Here is a 23,320-nt window from a genome sequence, read left to right on the forward strand (position 1 = left end):
CCTAACATACACTAAATGTATACTAGCCAAAACATAGTGATCCCCTTACCCGGGATCCTAACATACACTAAATGTATGCTAGTTTACGCCTCAAGTCACACTTCTCATATTTCCTTTGTCAGTGATAGTTTCATCACTTAACAATTCACACAACACCCTTTCCCCTTGAATACATATACATTCAGAAATTCACATTTCACATTGGTAATATATATTAAATCATGGAATTTAACTAGAAGGTATAGGTGCGATTCACCTACCTGTAATAGAAGCTCTACTCGTGCTCCCCTATTGCTGTTGTTGCACCACGCCTGTGGCCCTCCTGCAAATCACAGGTTATCTCATAAATTTTCCTCACTCAAGGATATGTTTTATAATAACCATATCAACAACCAATAAGTCTTTCTTTCAGTCATCTCTTAATATTTTATGTTTTTCTCATTTCACCCATTAATATTGTCGTTCTTTATCCAACCCCAATTATCATTCCTTTCTTTATTTTTGGACTGTTACTATCTAATTGTTACTGTCTCATTTTTGAAATGTTACTGTCTGACCTCTCCTTAGATTTTTAACTATATCTGGAGTTACAGAACTCCGATTGAAGCAAGATTAGTCTCGTTGGAAAGCTAAGACATGAGGCTATAAGTTTTATGATTAAGGAGAACGCAATTCTGCCTCTAAGATAGTCAAAATTGCTCATCAACAAACACTTGGACTATTATTGTCCAACTGTTACTGTCTCGTTTTTGAACTGTTACTGTCTGACCTCTCCTCAGATTTTTAACTATATCTGGAGTTATAGAACTCAAATCTATAATTTAACATCCAAGCAGCAATTCATAATTGACTTTAAAACAACTCATAAGACCATGTTTAGAATATCTTACCCGGTACGAATCAAGGTCTCGATCCCTCCTTTTCTTTCTAATGATAGTCGGCCCTCCCCTATTCTCTTCTTGTTCAATTTTTCTTGTAAATCCCTCGCCCACCAGTGTTTATTTTACCTATAACCCTTAATCTTGGAAGGGTTCTTGAAATTTGGTGTTTCTCTCTTGATCTGTAAAAATAGATACCAAAACTCCCTCTCTTCTTTCATCATGATAATTGCAGATTTGTTTTTTGTAAGAGAGTAGTATTTATGCTCTATAATTATTCTTATTTGCATTTAGGCCCCATTTTCTTTAAGTGTATTCATTTTGCCCCCACTTCTTTTTAGTTTAGTTTATTTTCTTTAATTTAATCCAACCTTGATTTTCTCGGGATTTACATGACCTACCCTTTCGATTGGGTTATCCCATCCAGAGATCCCCTTTAACCAGAACTAAAACCTGTGTGGTTGGGCTAAACTGAGATCCCATCAGGCGATCCCCTTTAACTAGAACCAAAATCTGTGTGGTTGGGCTAAACTAAGATCCCATCTGGCGATCCCCTGTAACCAGAACCAAAATCTGTGTGGTTATTAGCTCAATGATTATTTCTTTGTCCACGATCTTACTGGATTTCATTGAGGATTTTCCTGTAACAAATCAAAAATGTATGTGCAATGCTTTGAGGTTAGATGACATGCATGCATCTTTACCTTATCTGAAATATAGGTCCCCCCCTCTTTGATGTTCCATCGTCATAGGGTGCCTTTGTTTGATATCCAAAGCCTTCTTTGCTCTTTCAATGTACTGGCTCATTCATGTGCTAGCCATCCACTCAACTGTAAATGCAGTGCCTATCCTAGGCTGTCTTTGATGATTATTGTTTTCGCTGTTTATCAAGCATAACCGTGCCCCCAAGCGTGGTGTTGCTTGATTCGTCATGAAAGAGCTCAACAAATCATTCATCTCCTAGATTCTCTAGAACTCATCAAGAGGGTTTCTGGTGTCGTCCTCATCTTAGATTGCTAATCAGCCATCGACTTGCCTCCAGTTCAAACAATACTTTTCAAGTATATATTATCATCCAATCGTCCAGACATGCATCTCATAGCTTGCAGTAAAAGGCTCTTTTGTTGAATGCCCAGTGTTCTTCTCAAGAGATTCCTCTTGGTTCATCTAATCAGATTGTGAAAACAAATGCATTGGAATTATCAATGATGTTCAATTTATCACCCATATTCATGCGGTGAAGTGCACCTTTGAGCTACAAAACAAATGGTCCCACAATTAGTCTTGGTGGGGGTCTCTTTCTCTATTTATTCGAATGCAACTGCACAATAACATTTGTCAGGAATCATAGCCATGTTTCAGAAAATAACCCAAGATGAAGATGTCCTTCAAATGCAGTGTTGCTCATCAATTGCTGCTGAAATTCACTAGATCATGGATTGTCTTTGCCCTCAGTTGATCTGAATATGTTCGTTCACTGATTCATCATTTGAACACCTTTCTTTTCCTCTAGCTGATCTAAATATTGTTTGTTTTCCTTCTCAGGGTCCACTGTATTGCCCCAACCGCTCAGCTTTTCAAAGGGTGTCAAGAAGTGTTGATGTCATTCTTATTAAGGATTTTGCAAATTCGGTCAATGTTCTTCCTGTTTGACAATCTTGTTCTGGAATCAACTCTCATATTTCAAAGATCATGTCTATTCAATAATTGTTGAAATCAAATCAGAGAGATGTAGGTTTTGGAAAAGATTTTGAAAATCAAGCTTCTTTGATTTAAAAAAACCCAACACACGCCATTCAAAATACATAGTCCTTTAATTGTCTTGTATTTTGAAAACAGAAATTGACCCGTTGTAAGATTAAAATGGCATTTCCATGGTTCTTTGTATCCATTTTAAACTTTGATTTTGGGTATATCTTTTGATGGTCTGTGATGAGGTGACCTTCTGTGGATTTCAAGAAAGAAGATGTTCAAGTCAAAACTTGAGGCTTTATCAAGAAAGATTGTTTCTTTTTCTTAGTACCAATTTTATCAACATGCATAATAACTAGTAGCTTGATTCATGAAGTCACGACCTTTATGGAACAACTTTTCAAGTTTTGAGATCATCATTTATCGATTCAGATTACTTACTTGATTAAAAAGGGCTTTTTAAAGCACGTAATGCAGGCTATGGTTCATGGTTATGAAAGAAAGGAATTTCACAAGCTCAAAAGGTGTTTGAGGGTTTCAAGAACCTAGGATCAACATCAATTATTCATCAATCTCTTTTCCTCTTGTTGTCTTTATAGAGAAAGTGACCTATAACCTTATTAATCTCAAAGATTAGAGACTTTATCATTGATACCAAAAGACAATGTTTGTAACTCGATATTTTTTCTAGTATTGACTTTTAGCGTTTGCTGTCTCTTTCCTTGATTGAAACTTCTTTTGCCCTTCCTAAACTTGATAGGCGTTCTCCTTCCTTAATATTTGACTTGCATTTAAGTGCAGGCCATTTCCACTCTCTTTTTTTTCATAGCCTTCCTCAAAGTTTTCTTACATGCCCCTAATCTATGGTTTCTTTCTTTTATGCCTCTCTCAATCATTGGACTTTTGTTTTAAGCCTTCCCCTTATCCATGGACTCTAACATTGTCTTCATCTTTGATAACATAAATCTTTTATTTGCCCCTAGTGTGAGGTGTGATCCTAGTCAGGGTTTCTTTTGAAAAGAAATATTCTATCATGCTCAAAATGGGTTTGCAAAGGATATAATCTTTAGAAAGTAAAGGGATAACAAAAATGGTCTTTTCTCATTCCAAGCAAGGTTGGTTAGAACCGATAAATTTTGACCTCATCCAGTGTAATGATTTGGACTTGTAAGAATCATGATTCACGAGTCCATAACTACCGAATCTACTACGTGTCGTTATGCATACTACTAAAATTTAGCTCTATGATGTGTGGTTCAGTTTCATGTATGAGTTTAAAATTGTTTGATCACCTCATGTCATTTTCAAGCATCGAGTCATTTTTACAATCAAAACACTTTTAATCTTTTAAGATTGACTAGCCTTAATTTTGCATGTTGGAGTTCGATCAATTTTTTTTTTGTCAAAATACACATTGAAATAAACATCTCATGCTTTTAGAACAACAAAGAGACAATGAAAAGACATGTTTCGTTAAAGGATGAGATGTGACCCCAAAACAAAATGCAAAATGAAAAAAATCCATAACAAAATGATTGACAGTTCAACACCCTTCTTGGATCAGCTTTTCTGGTGATATTAGTGTTTTACCAAGCATTCATAATCACTTGTCATTTTGAGAATGTTGTGGTGACAATATGATTGATGACACCATCTTTCACCAACTTAACTTGCCTCTTAAATATCAACCTCCAACTCGATTTTTGAAATTCTTGCAACTGTTCAATTGAAATGGTCGAGGACACCACCATGATATTCACATCTCTTGTATGGATTATACCGCCTATGAAGCAGTGGTTGCATAGGATTTGATGAAGTCAGGGCAACAAATCTGAAATATATCAGATGTTGTTAGGCAAACTTGAGTGGAAGAGGTATGTCAATCTTGGCAAAGACATTTGAGTAGTTGATGCTACAACGAGATCTGACTAAACCACATAACTAAGGGTTTTCACCTTGAGTTTCATCTCCTGATTTATCTCTCATCACTGTTCTAGAATCCTTACCAGAACCTTCAATCTTTCCCATCATTATAGCTTGTTCAACTCTTTCAACAATCCTCACACTCTCATGTCAATCTTCTACGGTTGTTGTGGGTGTTTGAAGATAGTTGGAAACCTTTCAAGGCTGTTAGGTAATCCTGGTAGTGTGCCACACCGCCACTACCGACATGTGGAATCACACATTGTCTCTACTAGGGGAGAAAATGACGACTATGAATCTCCTCTATTTCCTTTTTGATTCCTCACTGACGGTGCAACAAACAGACACCTATAGAGGGAGTTTTGCTCTATTGAAGTTTCAGTCTTCTTCCTGTTTTTTAACTCAGGTCTGTCTCTTCTCCTTACTTCTAGGTTTTCATGCTGACACTGATAGGAGAAAATTATAGATAATCTGAAACTAATACATCCACTCTTGTATTCTCCGCTGGCAGAACCACCAACAGATCTCTGTAGAGGGAATTCTGCTACGTTGAAGTTCTATATTTGCTCCTGTTTTTTCATTCCTACATCCTGTGCCGCTGGACCAGAATGGAGTTAAAAGTGGAGGTGCATGGAAAGAAGGCCCCGACTCATGGCGCGAAAAGCTAGCAGTTATTGGATGCTACTGGAAAGATGCAAAGGATGTGAACAACTAACAACGCAGTTGAACAAGAAAGGAGATTGTCATTCATTGATGACTGGAGGCATTGCTGCCACTATTCATGACTGCAAAGACAGAGAGGCGGTGCCACTTTAGTGTTTACAGCATCTACTGGTGGAGTGCTTAGGAGAAAAGTCAATTATGTCTTCCTTGTGGGGGTCATGGACTAGCAGTATTTCCACAGGAGGCTGTGTAAACATTCCCTTTTCATTCTTAAAGCCCAGCACTTGTTCAACTAGATCAAGGAGTCTAGCTACTTCAGCTTTACTGCTCTTAATTTCTTTTGACAATGAGCCTCTCTCTAACCTCTTTCTTCATTTTCCATCTTTTTTTTTTCGAATCAGGTATAGCTGAGATTATATGGGGGAACCTACTTTTCAACTCAGTGCATGCATGATAAATGTATGAACATGCAATCTATATGATGAACTCGCCCTTCGAGGGGTGACACATGATCGTAACTCTTGCATGATGAAACAAGAATCTTGATTCTTGCCTAAACTCTATAATGAAAATTTTCTGAGTGACGGTAATTGTGCCACCCACAGGTCTTGAGTTCAAGATGCTTCAAGAAGGGTTTGCCCTGATGCAAATAAAAATAGCACATACCACCTAAGGATGGATTCTATTCATTATATGAACATGGATAGGTTTTTTACCTGGTCTGAAAAGGGTCTCATATCTGCTCAGTGACGATCTTCGTAAAGACAGTATAGGGGCATTGTAAGAAATGGTTAGGGCATGTATACCCACCATTACCAAGCAGGCACTCAGATATGAGTTGGGTATTTCACACATCTAAACCCTGACCAATAGTCATAGGGCAGATCGCTAATTCCCCACCTAACTTAGAAGCTTGTGTGTGCTTTCAAAAATAAAGACATGTGATGCATGAGACAATTCTATATAATGCATAGAGAAAAACATTAACAAAAAAAAAACAAAAAGCAAAAACTTAAACACATCAAATACACCAAGCTTAGTCCAATATTGTCAGAAATAGTACCTTCCCCAGTGGAGTCACCATTATGTCGCACGTCCCCACGCGATGTCTATTGGCAATTTTCATTCGTTTGCTTTTTTTTGGGAGTCGCAACCTAGTATTTGGTTCAAGATCACTAGGAAACCCAGGTGTACTAGTCTTGTCAAATATTCACGGGTAAGGGACTGGTTGTGGCTACGGAAAGTATTAGCACCCCTAGCGCACCCTACCTAAGGAAAGCTGCTTGGTGGTTTTGATGTGTTAAAGAAGTTTTAAAATTTTTATCTTTTCATCAGATATTAAGAATACGACTTGCATGTAAGTTCATAATCCTTAACCGTGAGCAAATCAAAACAATAAATTTTTCTTTCGTCTTTGCGGCTTTATCATAAAAAACATCCATAAAAAAAAACACATTCACTTTTACTTTATTTTACACATACAACCATGTTCCCAAAATAACAAAAATTCAAAATAAATCAAATACAATTAAAAAAATTACAAAATAAACCCCAAAAAATCCAAAGCCTTCTGGAATCTGCAGGAACAATGCTGAGGAACTTCTTGGATGGTGGGAACAGTACTGTGAAGCCTATGGGACAATAGGAACCGTGGTGGTGTGTTTGCTCCACGCGCCACCGCCACTGATGGCACATGGGTTCACGCGCCGCCGCGAGGAAGAACCTGGAAACAGTGGGATCTAGAACAACTTCCTCCCTTCTTCCGTTCCTTGTCAGCGGTGACCTGTAAAACACAAAAAAAAACGCAATAAACAGTTGATTTTATCTTTTTCTTTCTTTGTTCTTTTCAGATCTGCTTCTGTGTCTCTTTTCTTTTTTTCTGATCTGCTTCACCACATATGTTTTTTTCTTTGTTCACTTCTTCTTCTCCTTTGCTTCAGGTAGCTGGCGGCAAGGAGGAGGAACAACTGAGGGAGGGAGACGCTGCTGCACAGCTAGTGGAAGGAGATGAAGAATACAGCGGGGGCTACCGCTGTGTTCAGTCTAGAGATGAAAGGAGCGGTTGTGGGTCTTTTGGGTGGAGATCTGCGAGGGAAAGAAGGAGGGTGAGCGGCGGACAGATCTGTGAGGGGAAGAGGGTGAGGTGGTTACCGGTCGTGTTTGGTCAGCGAGAATGGATGGGTCAGTGGAGAGTCGGGAAGTGAGGCAAATTGGAGGAAAAGAGGGAGTTGTGGGTGGGTGTGTATGGGTCTGGGAAGCGGTTGGTTGAGAAGAAGGGGTGAGAAGGAAGATTTGTGGAAATAGGGGCTGTGAGAGGAAAAGGGAGTCTATGGTGGTTGTCTTGTGGCTTAGAGGGAGAGCAGTGGCTAAAGGGAAGATCAGGTGAGTGGGAGCTAGAAGGTGAGGTAGAGATGGATTTAGGTTTAGGGTTTCCTTGTCTTTCCCTTGGTTTTTTCAAAATTTCCCCCTCTGTGTGTGTTGTGTAAACTAGTATTTATAGGAGAAGTGTGGCATGACCACAAACATATTGGTCCCTCAACTTCTTTATTTTTTTAAAATTTTGATTTTTCTTATTTTTGTGTTTTGTTTTTTGGAAAATGAGCAATATCAACGTCGACTCAACGAGGAAAATCACTGATTTTAAAAATGACGCATGAAAAGTCAAATGCGTTTGAAAGACCTTTGAAATTTTAAATTCTTTTGAGACAACATGGAAAATGCTAAAAACGATACAAATATATCAAAAATGTATTTTTTGTTTTTGGGTTTTCATTGTTTTTTGCTATATTTGGTTTTTTTCTGAAAATTTATCAAAACATGGGTCAAAAATAGGGTAGCAACAAATATTAAAGCCTGACTTGTTTTGATTTTTTTCCTTGTAATATTTTTTTACAAGCTGTGGTATCACTGAAGGAACAAGAGGTTTGGGAATGACAAGAGGAGAGGTCTACAATCCTCGGACTTTCTTGGGAGGTATTTTGGGTCCAGGTCCTAAGGGATGAGGCTGGCCAATTAAGGATTGGGGAGGCTAGTGATGAAGTTGTAATAAACTTTAGACATGATTGGACTTTACATAGCTGGTTGATATTAGGCTAGAAAAATGACTTAATCACCAGTTACGAGCTTTCCTACAAAACAAGTTTTTTATTGATAAAAGGAACCCTCTAATGCTTAAATTAGAACATGTAGGAGGAGTAGAATATGTGTGAAGAGAATGTGTCTGGAGAAGGGAGAGTAATGTATGGTGTGAGCTTATTGGATTGTTGAATGATTACTTATAGTTTATGGAATTGTTGTGTTGATACGGAACAACCCACCATGACAAAGGATCCATTAGAGGTGCTAATAAGGTTAATCACCAAGTTAAAGGCCGATAAGCTAAATGAGGTATTGAATGGGCCTGTTCAAAGCATTTAGGTCAAAGTTGACTTCAAGGAGGCTTTAAAACATATAGGCAGCCTATAATCAACCTGATCCATGTACAAGAAGTGCTCAACTCAACCCCAACTTGGGCTTAGGGCTGGCGACATAATTGGGCAACGTTGTTTGAACTTTCCATATTCTACAAAGAAAGATAGGTGGTGACAATTAATACCAAGATTGCAAGGATATTTGGCAGAATATTTTGGGAGCTTTCATATTCTACGAGGAAACTAAAGGGCGGGAACTATTACAAAGAATTTTATGTTTATTTAGGAGAGTTAAAGTCAACAGCAATAATTTTTAATATTCAAGGACATGTAAGTTGGTTTTGGGTTTATTTTTCCTAATGCATAGTTATACTATAGTAAGAATAATTTTCAATCTGACTGTTGGATCGAGCTGAACTTTTTCCAAAAGTTTTTAGAGGTATTTTTTTTCTGTTGTATTAGAATTTCAAGTCAATTTGACATCGAGAAGGCCTTGTAATAAGGTCCAAAAGTTGTTGTGCGAGATTTGTGTTAGTTTCCTAGTTCATTTAGGATTCTTTTTTCTATTTTATTTATTACTCTTTTGTTATTATTTTTAACATTGTTTAAAAAGTTTTTTACATATTATAAATAGGGTTATTTATCTTGTATTTAGAGTTTTTTTATGGACTTTGATTTCAGAATAATATTTGTGTGTGAGAGGAAAAATCATACTTTTTTGTTCTTGAATGAATTAAAATTGACTTATCAAGAACAATTATCTATGTAACATCTTTCTTATACTTCTCGTTCATAATTCGCTAATCGTTGGGTGTGGGTTCAAATTCTAATAGTGTTGGTGTCTCAGTTCAAGGTAATTATTATGTCACACTTTGTATCTCAATTCTTCTTTTTTTTTTGGCCTTTTGGGATTACTTTCAAACTTGCTTGTGGATTTCTAGATCTTATATCCACAGAGTTTGCATTAGTTGGTATCAGAGCTTGGCTCTAAAAATCAGGTTATATCTTTCTGAATTTTTCAAGTTTTATGTATTTAAATTTCAATACTTTTTATTCTCCTACTTCTATAGTTACGACATTGAGGGAAAAAAAAGGTTTCATTGACTGCATTACTGTAATAGAAAATCAATAACCATAAATACCAAAAAAAAAGTTGTTAATTATATATTTTAGTTTTGGTCGCTAGTTACTTTTACCAAGGGGATTGAATCAAAACTTGATAAAAACATCTATAAATTGATATTCTTAAGGTTCTGGGTACTATAAAACTAGATATTAAGTTTGGGGTCATTTGGACATTTTCGTCATGGTTTCAATTCTAATTGCTTAAATTGCATAACTAGTTAGTTTACGTCAACATATTTGTTGTTTGTTTGCTACTGTTAATTTCAACCTAATTAGTATACTAAACTTAAAATTATGATATTTAGGTCATAATAACTTAATTTCATTGAATTTGCATCTGTTTTAATTTGTGTCTTTGTGTTGTTCATATTTTTCCTGAATTCATTTGTTACTCGCAATTTTATAATCTTAGTTTTGTATTTGCTTGTTTTCATATTTTTCTTGCTTTTTAAGTTAATTTATTAATTTGGATTGTGCTACTAAGTTATTTCTCTTTGATTTTGTTGAAATTTAGTTCTTAAAGAGCCGAAAAGGTAAGAACAATAAAAAAGGTTAAGGTGAGCATATTAGAGTGAAAAGTCTTATTTGTTTGAAACATTAGTGACGTGAGGATATATTTTGCTTACTACTAACATATTTTCTATATAATTTGCTTGAGGTAGGTTTCTACAACCTAGAAACTGAGGGGTTGATAGTTTACGGTTTGGAGGCCAATTCGGCCATAAAGGTGGTTTTCAAGACTTGGTAATCATGATGGATTGGATGGGGATTTAGGAAGTATCAAGATGTGAATTCCAACATTCCAAGGTAAAAACAACCTTAAAGCATATTTAAAGTAGGTACAGAAGGTTTAATAAATCTTTGATTGCCATAGCTACTCAAAAAAAAAAAAAAGGTAAAACTTGTTGTCATTGAATTTACTAATTATGTTATAATGAGAAAGAGGTTTCTCCCTAGTCACTATTTTAGGAAGCTTGGAGAATTACCATAAGGAGATGAAAACTATTATAATTTAAACTAATATATTGGAGGATAAGGAGGCAACCATGGTGAGGTTTCTTAATGAGTTGAGTCAAGATATAGCTACTATAGTAGAGTTACAACATTATATAGAGTTAGAGGACATGGTAAATATAGCTACGAAGGTGGAGAAACAACTTAAAAGGAAGGGGAGTACATGACAAGTATTTAATTTGGGTTCTGTGTCATCATAAAAGACAAATTTGAGGAGAGGGGGGGCTGCCTAAACCAAGCCTTTTATGGGTTCTAAGGTCGAAAAATCTAAAGCCAAGGAAAAGGTCCATACAGAATCTAAAGGTAAGTCTGATACTCAACATATTCATAACTATGATATCAAGTGTTTCATGTGTTTAAGGGCTGGACACATCACTTCTCAATGTTCAAACAAAAGGTTTATGATTTTGAAAGACCACAGTGAGATTGAATCCAAAAGTGACAAATCTAAAGCAGATATGATGCCACCATTTAAGGATGTGGAGTACCTGATTAAGGGTTAATCTTTGGTTATTAGGCATACACTTAACATTCAGATTAAGGAAGATGATGTAAAGCAATAAAAGGGAGAACATCTTCCATACGTGATGTCATATTCATAACAAGGTATGTAATATGGTCATTTATGGTTGTAGTTATGCTAATGTTGCCAATACTATTCTTGTTAGAAAATTGAATTTAGACATTTTTAAACATCATAAACCTTATTTATTACAATGGTTGAATGAATATGGTGAAGTTAAGGTTACAAAGCAAGTCTTGGTTTCATTTTTTTATTGGAAGGTATTATGATGAAGTGTTGTGTGATGTAGTTTCTACACATACAAGTCACTTGTTGTTGGGTCGTCCGTGGTAATTCAATAGGAGGGAAATGCATAACAGTTTTAGAAATGATCATTATATTATAAAAGATGGTAAAGTCATCACATTTGTATCATTATCACTTAAACAAGTTTATAAATATCAAATGAAATTAAAAAAGAAAAGGGAGGTCAAAGGGAGAGAAAATACAAGTGAGGGATATAATGAGATAAGACATTTAGATTCGTCCACTAATGAAACAAATATGAATTTGACCTAGATTGGAGATAAAACAAGAGGACAAAAGAAAATAAAGGTGAGAAAAGAGGATAGTGTGGAAAAATTAAAGAAACAACCAAATTTTTATGCAAGAGAGGGTGAGGTTAAAAGTATCTTTTATTCTAACAAGCCAATTATTGCACTTGTGTATAAAAAGGCTTCTTTTAACACTAACAAACTTGATCCTTGTATTCATATTTTGGTTGTTTTTTTATTGCAGGAATTTAATGATGTTTTTCCTGAAGATATTCCAAATGGTTTGCCACTGATAAGAGGAATTGAACATCAAATTGATCTTGTACCCAGAGTTATGATTCCTAAACGACTAGCCTACTAATGTAATCATGAAGAGATAAAGGAACTTCAAAGGCAATGGAGAAGTTAATGTCAAATGGGTGCTTACGAGAGAACATTAGTCCATATGTTAATCCGGTCCTACTTGTACCTAAAAAGGATGGAACTTGGAGGATATGTATTGATTGTCGTGCTATCAACAACATAACATAAAGTATAGACATCTTATCCCTAATCTTGATGATATGTTAGATGAATTAATTTGAAAAATAGATATCATCAAATTAGGATGACAGAAGGTGATGAATGAAAAATTACATTTATAACTAAGTATCGTTTGTATGAATAGTTAGTCTCCCTTTTACACTTACTCATGCACCTAGTACTTTTATGACATTGATGAATCATGTGTTGCGTGCATTTATAAGCAAATTTATAATTGTGTATTTTGATGATATTCTTATCAATAGCAAGAGTTAAAATGAGCATGTTGAACATTTACATAATGTACATGATGTGTTACGTAAAGAATCATTGTATGCTAATTTGAAGTAGTGTGTACCTTTTACATGGAGAAATTGTGTTTCTTGGTTATATTGTTAATGCATAGTGTATTAAGAAGGATAAGGAAAAGGTTAAGGCTATCCAAGAATAGCCTACACCTAAATCGATCACCAAAATAAGAAGCTTTAATGGTTTAACTAGTTTTTATAGGTGTTTTGTCAAGGATTTTAATACACTAGTTGCACCTCTAACTGAGATTATTAAAATCTAGTTGGTTTAAAATGGGGAATTGAACAAGAAAATGCATTTAACTTGTTGAAAGAAAAACTTTGTTCAACATATTCACTAGCTTTACCTTACTTAACAAAAGTTTTTTAGATTGAATGTGATGTCTCGGGAAAAGATATTAGAGTTGTTTTAATGCAGGATAAATACCTTATTGCCTATTTTAGCCAAAAGATCAATGGTGCAGCCTTGAACTACCCTACTTATGATAAAGAGCTTTATGCTATAGTGAGAACTTAGGAGACATGATGATGGAAACCCTAGTGGAATTTAATGGAATTCGCGACCCCAAGATCAATCTAATCCAAGTTTGTTGAGATTTGAATGAGCTTATCACAATGGAAGACTTGCTTCAAGGCAACAAGACTATAAACCAACTCGATCACAAGCCTACACCTGGAGACGAGCAAAAGAAGTATAAATTCACAAAAAAGAGTGGTCAATACTTTGAAGAGTTGAAAGTTCAATCAAGAACCAAGATTGAGCAACCAAAAGTGAGCTACAATGCTAAAATATCATCAAAAGTTTGCCCTAAAATTATTCCTAAATGGTATTTAAACTACAAGCCAAAACCCTAGTTTCCCTAATGGGTCTCACATAAGCCCAATTTAAATAATGATAAACCTAAGCTAAAACTAGCCCAAACTAATTAAAATAAACAAGTCTAAGACCCAAATAAAATGTCTATTCTCAAAATATATAAAGTTTGATAGCTCAACTAATTAAATAAAACAAGTTCGTTGTTTCCGCATTCTGTCTGACAACAGCAAAAGCCCAACTTAAAACGGATAATTCTCTCTCTTCTTAATGAATTAGAAGGCATGTCATATACCGTTGGAAATTTATGGAAGTCTAGTTTCCATCCCAACTGGAATCACATCAAAATTCTATATATAGCTTCAGTTATGACCCAAAGAGTAACTAAAGGTCAAACTGTCCAAATCTAGTCTTCTTCTCCCAATCCTCGTGTAATGGTCTTGGTTCCACCAGCAAGCCCCTCTTGTACATGAATCAGATTAATCATGGCTTGCTCTTTATTATTACAAATCCTCTCGAAGTCCACCTTAGCCCATGTATCTTGAATAAGTCCATTGAAAGCTTCTTTGAACTTCTTAGCCCTAAGTCTAGTAACTGGACCAATTGGAACCTCCAATGGATCCTTTGATGGTTGGATCGCATCACATGACAACATTACTTATGCTAAAAAGAATTCATGATTCATTTGGATAATGAATCATTGAAGCATTTCAAAGGACAAGGTAAGTTAAACCAACGACATGCCAAGTAGGTGTAATTCATTGAAACATTCCTATATGTGATCAAATACAAGCAAAGTAAGAAAAATATAGTGGTTGATGCACTATCACGAAGGTATATTCTTCTATCTACTTTAAATGCTAAGTTGTTAGGATTTGAGTATGTGAAAAAAATTATACGTGAATGATTAATTTTGTTGATGTATTTCATATTGTTCTAGGATTAAGGCAACTATAACACCTAAGAGGGGGGGTGAATTAGGTGTATCACTAATATTGACAAATAATACAAATTAATTCAAATAAACACAATATCCAACAATATAATTAAAGTGCTTAAAGTAAAGAAATAAGGGAGAGAATTTGCAAACTTGTTTTCAACATGGTTCGGCAAGCCTACATCTATACCTTAAGTACCAAATTGTATTGGAGTATTGTATTCTTTAACTTGTCTAAGCTTTAGAGTACAATGGCCATTTGATGAATCCACACCAAGATTTTTACACCACATGAAGATTTTCCCTCTGCAAGATTTTTCTCTCACTTGAAAATATGTCATCTTCAATATTTTTCCTTGGTGAAAGCCAAGACTTTTTCCCTAACTCTCAAAGGTTTACAAGTGTGATTTTTGCTGTCACAATTTACTCTTTAAATAGAGTGGATATTACAATTGAAACTTCTAGTATTTTAATATCTTACAAGATAGCACTTATAGGATTAGAAAGTGTTTAAGTGTAGTGAGAATGAGAATGTATACTCTTATGCTAGATTATGAAAGTTTGATTGCACAAACTTGAGTATAATCAAATATTGGTGTTTCTGTAGTGTTTTCGCATTTAGAATAGATTGTATATGATATGTGTTCAGAATTCCACACTAAGTTTGCAATTAGACAAGTTATATATATGTTCTTAACAAAAACTTCTTGTTTATAGTCATTACAATCCCAGTGATGACTAAAACGATCGACCAATTTGGATTGGTCAAGTCAATCAGTCAACCGGTTCCTGTAGAATCCCTAGGTGTTCATCGCTAATGAATTTGCGATTGACTAGTTCATTCGGTCATACCAAACGGTCAACCAGTTCATGCAAAATTCCAGTTTTGATAGATTTAACCTAGGTGAATTCTCAAAATCGTATATCTTAGATTATATGAGATTATTTATCATTCCTTTTAAATGTATGTATTAGTGAAGTGTGTGAGCTCATTTTACTTGTGCTATCAAGATAAGATATAATGATTTACAATATAGCACTAAAATGAATATTTAAACCAAGTTTTCACTTTACTTCTTATTAGACTCTTTGATTGATTTCTTTATGAAATCCTTTGTACTTGTTGATATGATCTTTGTATAAAATTTCTTTAAACTTATTCTCAACCAAGCATATTATTAAACCAATTTTCATATTATTTTTATTATCAAACTATATATATATATATATATATATATATATATATATAAACATAAATGTGTGAAAATTTGGCTTTTGGAAAGTTTTATAGGCTTGATGGATGCATGTTTAAATAAAATAGACTTTGTGTGCCTAATAGGTATATGCGTGAATTGCTTGTTTGTAAAGCTCATATGGTGGTTTAGTAGGATATTTTGGTGTTGCTAAGACTTTGGATGTATTGCATGAACACTTTTATTTACCTAAAATAAAAAAGAATATGCAAAGAATCTGTGATATATGTATTACAAGTAAAAAAGGTAAGCCTAACATCTTACCTCACGGTTGGTATATTCCTTTGCATGTACCTTAGAAACCTTGGGTAGATATTTATATGAACTTTGTTTTAGGTTTATCTAGGTCAAAAAAGGATAGAGACTTTTTTTTTTTTTGATAGGTTTTCTAACATGTCACATTTCATAACATGTCATAAAATTGATGAAGCAACTAACATAACAAACTTGTTCTTTAGAGAGATAATATGACTTCATGGAGTTCCTAAGAGCATAGTTTCAGATCGTGATGTTAAGTTTCTTAACTGCTTTAAAAAGGTTTTGTGGGGAAAGTTAGGAACTAAGTTGTTGTTTTTTATTACTTGTCATCCACATATGGATGGGCAAATGAAAGTAGTAAATAGAACTTTAACTATACTTTTATATATTGTCATTCAAAGGAATCTTAAGAAATAAGAAGATTGTTTGTCGTTAATTGAGTTTGCTTATAATCATAGTGTGCATTCTACTACTAATTTCATCATTTGATATTGTTTATGACTTTAATCTCTTAACTCCATTAGATTTGATTGTTTTACATGTTGATGAAAGGGTTAGTCTTAATGGAAATAGAAAGGCACGTATAGTAAAGACACTCTATGAGAGTATAAGGTAGTATATCGAGAAGAAAAATGACCAATATGAATCTAAGACAAATAAGGGGTGTAAACGAGTTGTTTTCTAACCAAATAATTGGGTTTGGGACCATATGCAAAAGGAGAGGTTTTTGACCCATAGGAATCAAAATTGTAGCCTCCATGAGATGGTCCATTCCATATACTTGAAATAATCAATTATAGCGCCTACAAAATGGATCTACAAGGTGAGTATGGTATTAATGCTATTTTTTTTATGTTTCTTATCTCTCTTTATTTGGTGCACGTGATGATTTGAAATTGAATTCTTTTAAGGAGAGAGGGGATGATATGAATCAATACACCTTGACCAAAGATCCACTGGAGGTGCTAATTGGTTCAATCACAAGGTCAAAAAGTTAAATGAGATATTGAATGGCCTTGTTCAGAGCATTTAGGCCAAGACTGACTTCAAGAAGACTTTAACACATGGGGCAGCCTATTATCAACCTAATCCATATAAAAGAAAGGCTCAACTCAACCACAACTTGGGCTTAGGGCTGGCGACATAATTAGGCAGCTTTGTTTGAACAACTTTTCATGCTCTACGAGGTAAGACAGGTAGCGACAAGTAATCCTAACATTACAGGGATATTTAGCAGAATATTTTGGGAATCTCCATCTTGTACAATGAAACTAAAAGGTAGCAGCTATTACAAAGATTTTCATGTTTATTTAGGAGAGTTAAAGTTGGCATCAACAATCCTTATTATTCAAGGACATTTTAGTCATTTTGAGCTTATTTTTCATAATGCATGGTTTTATGCTAACAAGTATAATTTTCAATCCGATCGTTGGATCAGGCTGAAATTTTATTGGAAGTTTTAAAATATCTTTTCTCATATGAGGTTAAAATCACAAGCCAATCAAACATCAGGTAAGCCTTACGATTAGGTCCAAAAGTTGTTATGTGGGATTTGTATTAGTTTTCTAGTTGATTTATAATTCTTTTTTCTATTTTATTTAGAACTCTTTTATTATTTTTCCAGTATTGTTTGAGAATTTTTTACCTACTATAAATAGGGTTATTTATCTTGTGTTCATGTTTTTTTATAGACTTTTATTTCAAAACAATATTTGTATGTGTGAGGAAAACTCTTATTTTTTTTGTTCTTGAAAGAACTGAAATTTACTTATCAAAGAACAATTATCTTAGTAGCGTCTTCCTTGTACTTCTTGTTTGCAATTTGTTAATCATTGAGTGGGGGTTTAAATTCCAATATTATTGATGCATTGGTTCAAGGTAATCGTTGTGTTATGCTTTCTATCTCAAATTTGATTTTTGGCATTTTGAGATTGTGTTCAAACTTGCTTTTAGGTTTCTGAATCTTATATCCATGGAGTTCACATCATGTGTGGTTACTAGTTGTTTTCCTTACCTGGTGACCAGAGGTATTCATGGACCTTGGTCACATTTGCCTCGTGAAGTATGATGTTATAGTTACCTTGTGGTGCATAGACTTGCAGTTTAATGATGGAGAGCCTCGTGGTGAGTGGAGAATAATATTCATGAGAAATCAGTGCTCGTCTCATGGAAAGTGGCACAAGCATGTTGAGAGCGGAATTGCACACGTCTTGTGATAAGACAGGTACTTTGGCCATTGTGTCGTGCCATTAGCAATAGAAACGGTGTCTGCTCTTCATAGAAAAATTTGATGTGTGCCCACTCCGACTTCTCGAAACTAAAAAAATACATTAAAACATGTGTCAATAATTGAGAATTTTTTATGGTACTAGGTTGAAATCCAAATAATTTTTCATGGTTAATATGAGAGAAAAAAGAGGGATGGTCGATGCAGTCGTTTGGGCTGCTGGGCCAAACAGGCTGCTTAATTAATATGTTTTTGTTTAGGTGGACCATCAGCTGGGGAGGACCGTGCTGTGGTGGTGTACCAGGCCGAGTTCGGGGCTTGCATAAGGCGGAGCTGCCTGGACTAAAAGATGAGCTACGTTTCTCAAAACATGTGTTCTGTTCTAGTCTACTTGGTAAGTGTAATATTTCCTTTCAACTCGGCAATTATTTTTTGTTTCGTTTCTCAAAGCTTTTGCTTCAATTTCGTAACAAAATCACAATGTTGACTTCAGTTTTTTGTATTAAATATTTATTTAGAAGTACAAAATCCATGATAAGAACATGGTGCTAAAATAATAAAAGTACATTATTGATAACAAATGATAAAATTGTATTATTTTTTTTAAATTGAAGGGTAGGAAAATCATTAAACTACAAAAAAAGACAAGTAATAGTTTGGTTATTACAAATTAACCCATTAAACCTACAACCCAGCTTATAGACTCAATTGGATTCAAAGATTTTTTTATCAAAAATTTTGTATCAATTGTTTTAACCTAAATATAAAATAGCAAAACAAATACAAAATAAAACTTAAAAGGAGCCTAAGCAGGCATTTAAAAATAAACAACCCAACCCACACCTATAGGCATGTCTTTTTTTTTCTTTTTTACTTTCTTATCATGTTGTCTGTTTTTTTTTTTTTAAAAAAAAAATCGATGAAATATCATCAATAAAAATAGACAACATGTCATCTGCTTTTGCAGAATTTGGTGAACAAAGGTCGTTGGAAAATCAGGACTTCAATTTTTGTCTTAAAAACTCATTTTTCAACATATTTTTGACCAAAAACACCTAGAAAACACTCAAAACATCTTGATAAACATATCCATGTCCTCAAAAAAAAAAAAAAAACAGCTTAAAAAACCAAAATCAACTCAAACCCAAAAACATTTCCACAACCAAATCTACCTTCTCAAACAAGAAGTAAAATAAACACCAGGTACAACTACCCTTATGAAATGAAACCCATTGATATCGATTTCAATCTTTTTGATGGCCAAAATCATCATCAACAATCATTTTCTCTTTCTAAACTAGAATCTAGCGTCCTCTCTTTTCTAACAAAAAAAACTGAAAAAATAAAAGAAATGAACTTTCATAACAAAATTTAATTTTAGACAACTACAGAGACCAATCACCAATAAACCTAAAACGATGAGGGATGAAAATAAATTTTTTATATGAAATTCAAAACCACCGCCTATTTTACCCATTAGTTTCACTTTCATCCTCTAACTTTCAATCCAACCCTTCCAAAAAAAAATATGTAATTGGAATTTGCACTCAAAATGACCAAATTATATCAAAAACAAGTTTACGGATCAAATTGAAAATTTTAACTATTACAATCCATAGTGATTTGTGTGAGGATGAATAGTATTGGCAGCTAAAGTGTTTTCCCCGCATTGATTAGTTTCCATAGATGAAGTCTCTAGCCTCCACTACTTACAGCAAATCACTGGGACTCCACGAGCTGCCCCTCCTACAAAGATGCATGCAACAACACTCGAAACTAACAGCAAATCATTCATTCGATTTAATATCTATAACCTTCTATAGCACTGGGTTTCAATATTCAAGTTACTATCTATAAATGTCATAAAACTTCCTCTGCAATCTAGTCACTACGTACCTTAGCCAACAGTAAACGAAAACAGATCACTGATATGCATCCATTAAACATAAATTTTATTCCAATAACAAAACCACTATTGCCACCAGGCATTTCATTTTGAGCTGCACAATAAGTTAGACAAATTCCTTCACACGAAAAATTAGGATCCACCATAGCCATTGCTCCATCTATATCCCTCTGTCTCAGAGTTCTTTCTTTTAAACCTGTTGCAGAATAGAGGAAAAAAATTAATGAATATTTAGCCATGAAGGAAACTGCATTCTTCAAAATCTCAAAGCAAACATTATATTTATCTCATAGAAAAGACATGCACAGCAAGTTCTGTTTCACTCAAAGTTTATATTGACAGGATTGAGGAAGTTGCATTTCAAAATATGTGCCATGTTAATGAGTCTTGGATCTCTCATTCGTTGTTTTAACAGTATTTTATTGGGAATGCCCTCATCAATTTGCATCTGGAGCACCATTATTATGCTTTTGAAACCTTTCATCTTGAGGTGAAGGTACATATGCATGTTTGTGGATCTGAACATCTGTACAAATATATATTGCATCCCTCCCCTGTTACTTCCTTCCGACTTTACTGGCCACTAAAGGAAATAAAGCAACGCAGCAAACTTACATAAACAGCAATTGAATGCGAGCATCAAAATCAACTGGTTGCTGGGAGGAACACTCTAATAAGTTCTTTATTGGTGACCCTTTTCCTACAAGTAGGACATTTAGCCTGTCTTTTGATTGCGTCTGCAATGCAAGTCTTACAGAAAATGTGTCCGCATTTTGTTGACATCTCCTCAACCAATGGACACAAGCAAATTGGACAGTTGAAGGTTGGCTCCTTTGGCGGCAGGGTCTGCACATTCTCCCTCTAGCAACAAAGTAAAACACTGATCATCAGTTTCAAAAACATAAATCAAAACATGGATGCCTTGAACATGCCCATGCATGAACATCAACACGGACAAAAATACAGAGATCTCTGATCATCATTCCAAAATTAGTCTTTATATATCCATTGTAACTCTAAAATCATGTATAAGAAAACAAAATTACGAATATTAAAAGGTATGCAAAGACCAGAGTACCTAGAATAATCTCCTACCGTGAATGCAAAGTTAATTAGGCACCTAAAAGCAATCCAGAAGTGCACAAGGATAACATTTACAGATCAAATTCCAATCATGCAGAGCCATTAATGTGTACTTAAGATTATTAAAAAGGGTTTTGAGTTCTGCAAAATTACATCCTAGTTGCAATAACTTTAATGCAACAACTCAATCATTTATCAACAGCATGGCAAGGAATAAATAGCAATGGGAACTATAGGAGCAGCTACGAAAACACAAGTAGCATTAGAGTTGCAGGTATTACCATAGACCTGCTGCTGCTGCTGCTGCCGCCTTCCAAATTGATGTAAAGATCACAATTGATAATCGTTTGGTTTGGTGGAACTCTTCTACGCTTGTTGAGGTTATTGTGAGACAATCTACTTGTTCGCCCTACAGTTAACACAAATAAGAAGAGAGAGATGTGATGGGCATACACACTTGAGAAGACAAGGTAATAAGTACATATATATCCTCAGAGAACAGGAGAAACACACTAACATTATATAATCAATATCATTGCAAACAGGATGCTAGACAAAGCAATAAGACAGCAATTCCATTTAGCACAAGATACCATAGGCAAAGAAAATAGTTTATCACCTGACTCTACATCAACAACGACAGCCCTTCCACGAGCTCTTCGAGAATTGTTCTTAGCCTAGAATGGAATAGGAAAAGATAATAAATAAAGAAGTTTCTCAACACAAAAGAACACTTCAAAATTGAGAAGAGAGAAAGAGAATGTACCTCGGCAAACGCTGTGGGTGACGATTCAATGACATCATCATCGAACACATCAACATCAATAGTAGGAGGTGGCAAGGACTGTCCTTGTTGGCTTGCTTGCACTCCTTGAGGTTCAGTTCGGCTTGAAGTCCCTTCATCACCCCTCCCTTCAGTAGGAGGGGCGTTTAAGTCCAGCACTGTCTTCCTTCGCCGATACCCCCTTAAAGGAGGACTCTTCACCCCCTGAGTCTGAGTGCTCATGCTCAATCAACAAGCTTCATACAAAAGTCCTGCAACCTCGATAAACTAAAAAATTCAAAAATGAAACTGGAAAAGAAAAATAAGGGGACAACAGATTTATTTAAAATGTTAATCCAATCTTAAATTGCCCAGTATAGAAGAATTAACTTGATCAAATTGGTATACATTATCAACATTTATAGACTTCAAATTCCAATTCAACTCTCAAATTTAATTTAATTTAATTTAAGCACTATCTCTCACATTACAATAAAAGTTGACAACAGCAACTAAAAACAATGAAACGAAATCGAAAGCAAATACTGCAAAAGAATTCTATGAAAAGAAATGATCAATTAAGCAGCATTAGATACTGAAAAAGCACAAGACGGTAATAATTGCGAGAAATTAGAGGAAATCGAAAGCAAACAATCCGATTAAATCAAGCAGAAAAGAAAATCGAATCAGATTACCTATAAAGACCTTGACTCTGCAAAGAAAACAAAATCGTCAAAATAAATTGAGAGACAGATTTGAATTCAATTATTAGGGCTTCGAAAACAGGGATGACAGTTTTTATACGAGGAAGAAAAATAGCATGGTTAAATTAGCCCCTTTACTCTTGATAAACGAATCAATTAGTTCCTTTTATTTCAAAAGGATATTATTTAGTCCTTTTATGTTCTTTTCCAAATTATTATTTTCCATTTCAATGACTATATAATTAAAAATAAATAAATAAATATATACTAGATAAATATTTATAATAAAAAGACTAAGAAGGATTAATTAGTTTCTTAAACTAAGAAGACTATGTAATTAATTTTAAACACTACAAGGATTAAGTTCTAATTTACTCAAAAGAAAAGGGAGGGACTAGGCAACTAGGGAGGGAGGGTCAAGTCATTGACCCGGGGATCGGTGATGGGAAAGTGAAGCTCCCGCTTGTCCTACTTGTCAATCAATAAATTCTGTAGTAAAAAAAATGTGTTTTTTTAGTCAAAATTCAATCTTAATATTTATGTATTTCTTTTTTAAATTAAAAAACAATTATTTTATTTTATGAACATCATGGTTTTCTCAATAAAAATTTTAAAAAAATAATATAATAATTTATAAGAATTCAAATGATTTAAATTTAGGAAAAAATTATATTTTTCAGTCAAAACTCTCTTTTTATTATTTATTTATTATTTTTATGAAAAACAATATTTTTTATCAGAAGCATATTTTTTATTATGAAAAAATATCATTATTTGTGAACCA

The 23,320-nt window shown here is 34.4% G+C and overlaps 1 protein-coding gene across 2 annotated transcripts; it reads right to left on the reverse strand.

The window, feature by feature from the left end:
* Positions 1-19,857: 19,857 nt before the first annotated feature.
* On the reverse strand, positions 19,858-22,692 carry LOC7463430 (uncharacterized). Of its 2 annotated transcripts, none has more exons than XM_002321252.4 (6): positions 22,528-22,692; positions 21,836-22,104; positions 21,689-21,746; positions 21,351-21,478; positions 20,602-20,847; positions 19,858-20,182 (listed from the first exon to the last, which is right to left on the reverse strand). In XM_002321252.4, the coding sequence occupies exons 2-5, from the start codon at positions 22,073-22,075 to the stop codon at positions 20,632-20,634; spliced, it is 642 nt and encodes a 213-aa protein (XP_002321288.1). In that variant the 5' UTR covers positions 22,076-22,104; positions 22,528-22,692; the 3' UTR covers positions 19,858-20,182; positions 20,602-20,631. The 2 variants fall into 2 exon arrangements, with proteins under 2 accessions (XP_002321288.1, XP_024440368.1); XM_024584600.2 differs by having other exon boundaries at positions 21,836-22,111; positions 22,528-22,675.
* Between the last annotated feature and the right edge of the window lie 628 nt (positions 22,693-23,320).

This window comes from Populus trichocarpa, chromosome 14 (genome assembly GCF_000002775.5).
Source record: "Populus trichocarpa isolate Nisqually-1 chromosome 14, P.trichocarpa_v4.1, whole genome shotgun sequence".
NCBI classification, from domain to species: domain Eukaryota; kingdom Viridiplantae; phylum Streptophyta; class Magnoliopsida; order Malpighiales; family Salicaceae; genus Populus; species Populus trichocarpa.

What these genes read in the sequence shown, in the direction of transcription:
- LOC7463430 (XM_002321252.4), bottom strand. Translation starts at nt 22,075, where the DNA reads ATGAGCACTCAGACTCAGGGGGTGAAGAGTCCTCCTTTAAGGGGGTAT. An exon ending in CACCCACAGCGTTTGCCGAG is followed by an intron (nt 21,747 to 21,835) that starts GTACATTCTCTT and finishes ATTCCATTCTAG; the next exon opens with GCTAAGAACAATTCTCGAAG. An exon ending in CGTTGTTGATGTAGAGTCAG is followed by an intron (nt 21,479 to 21,688) that starts GTGATAAACTAT and finishes TGTTAACTGTAG; the next exon opens with GGCGAACAAGTAGATTGTCT.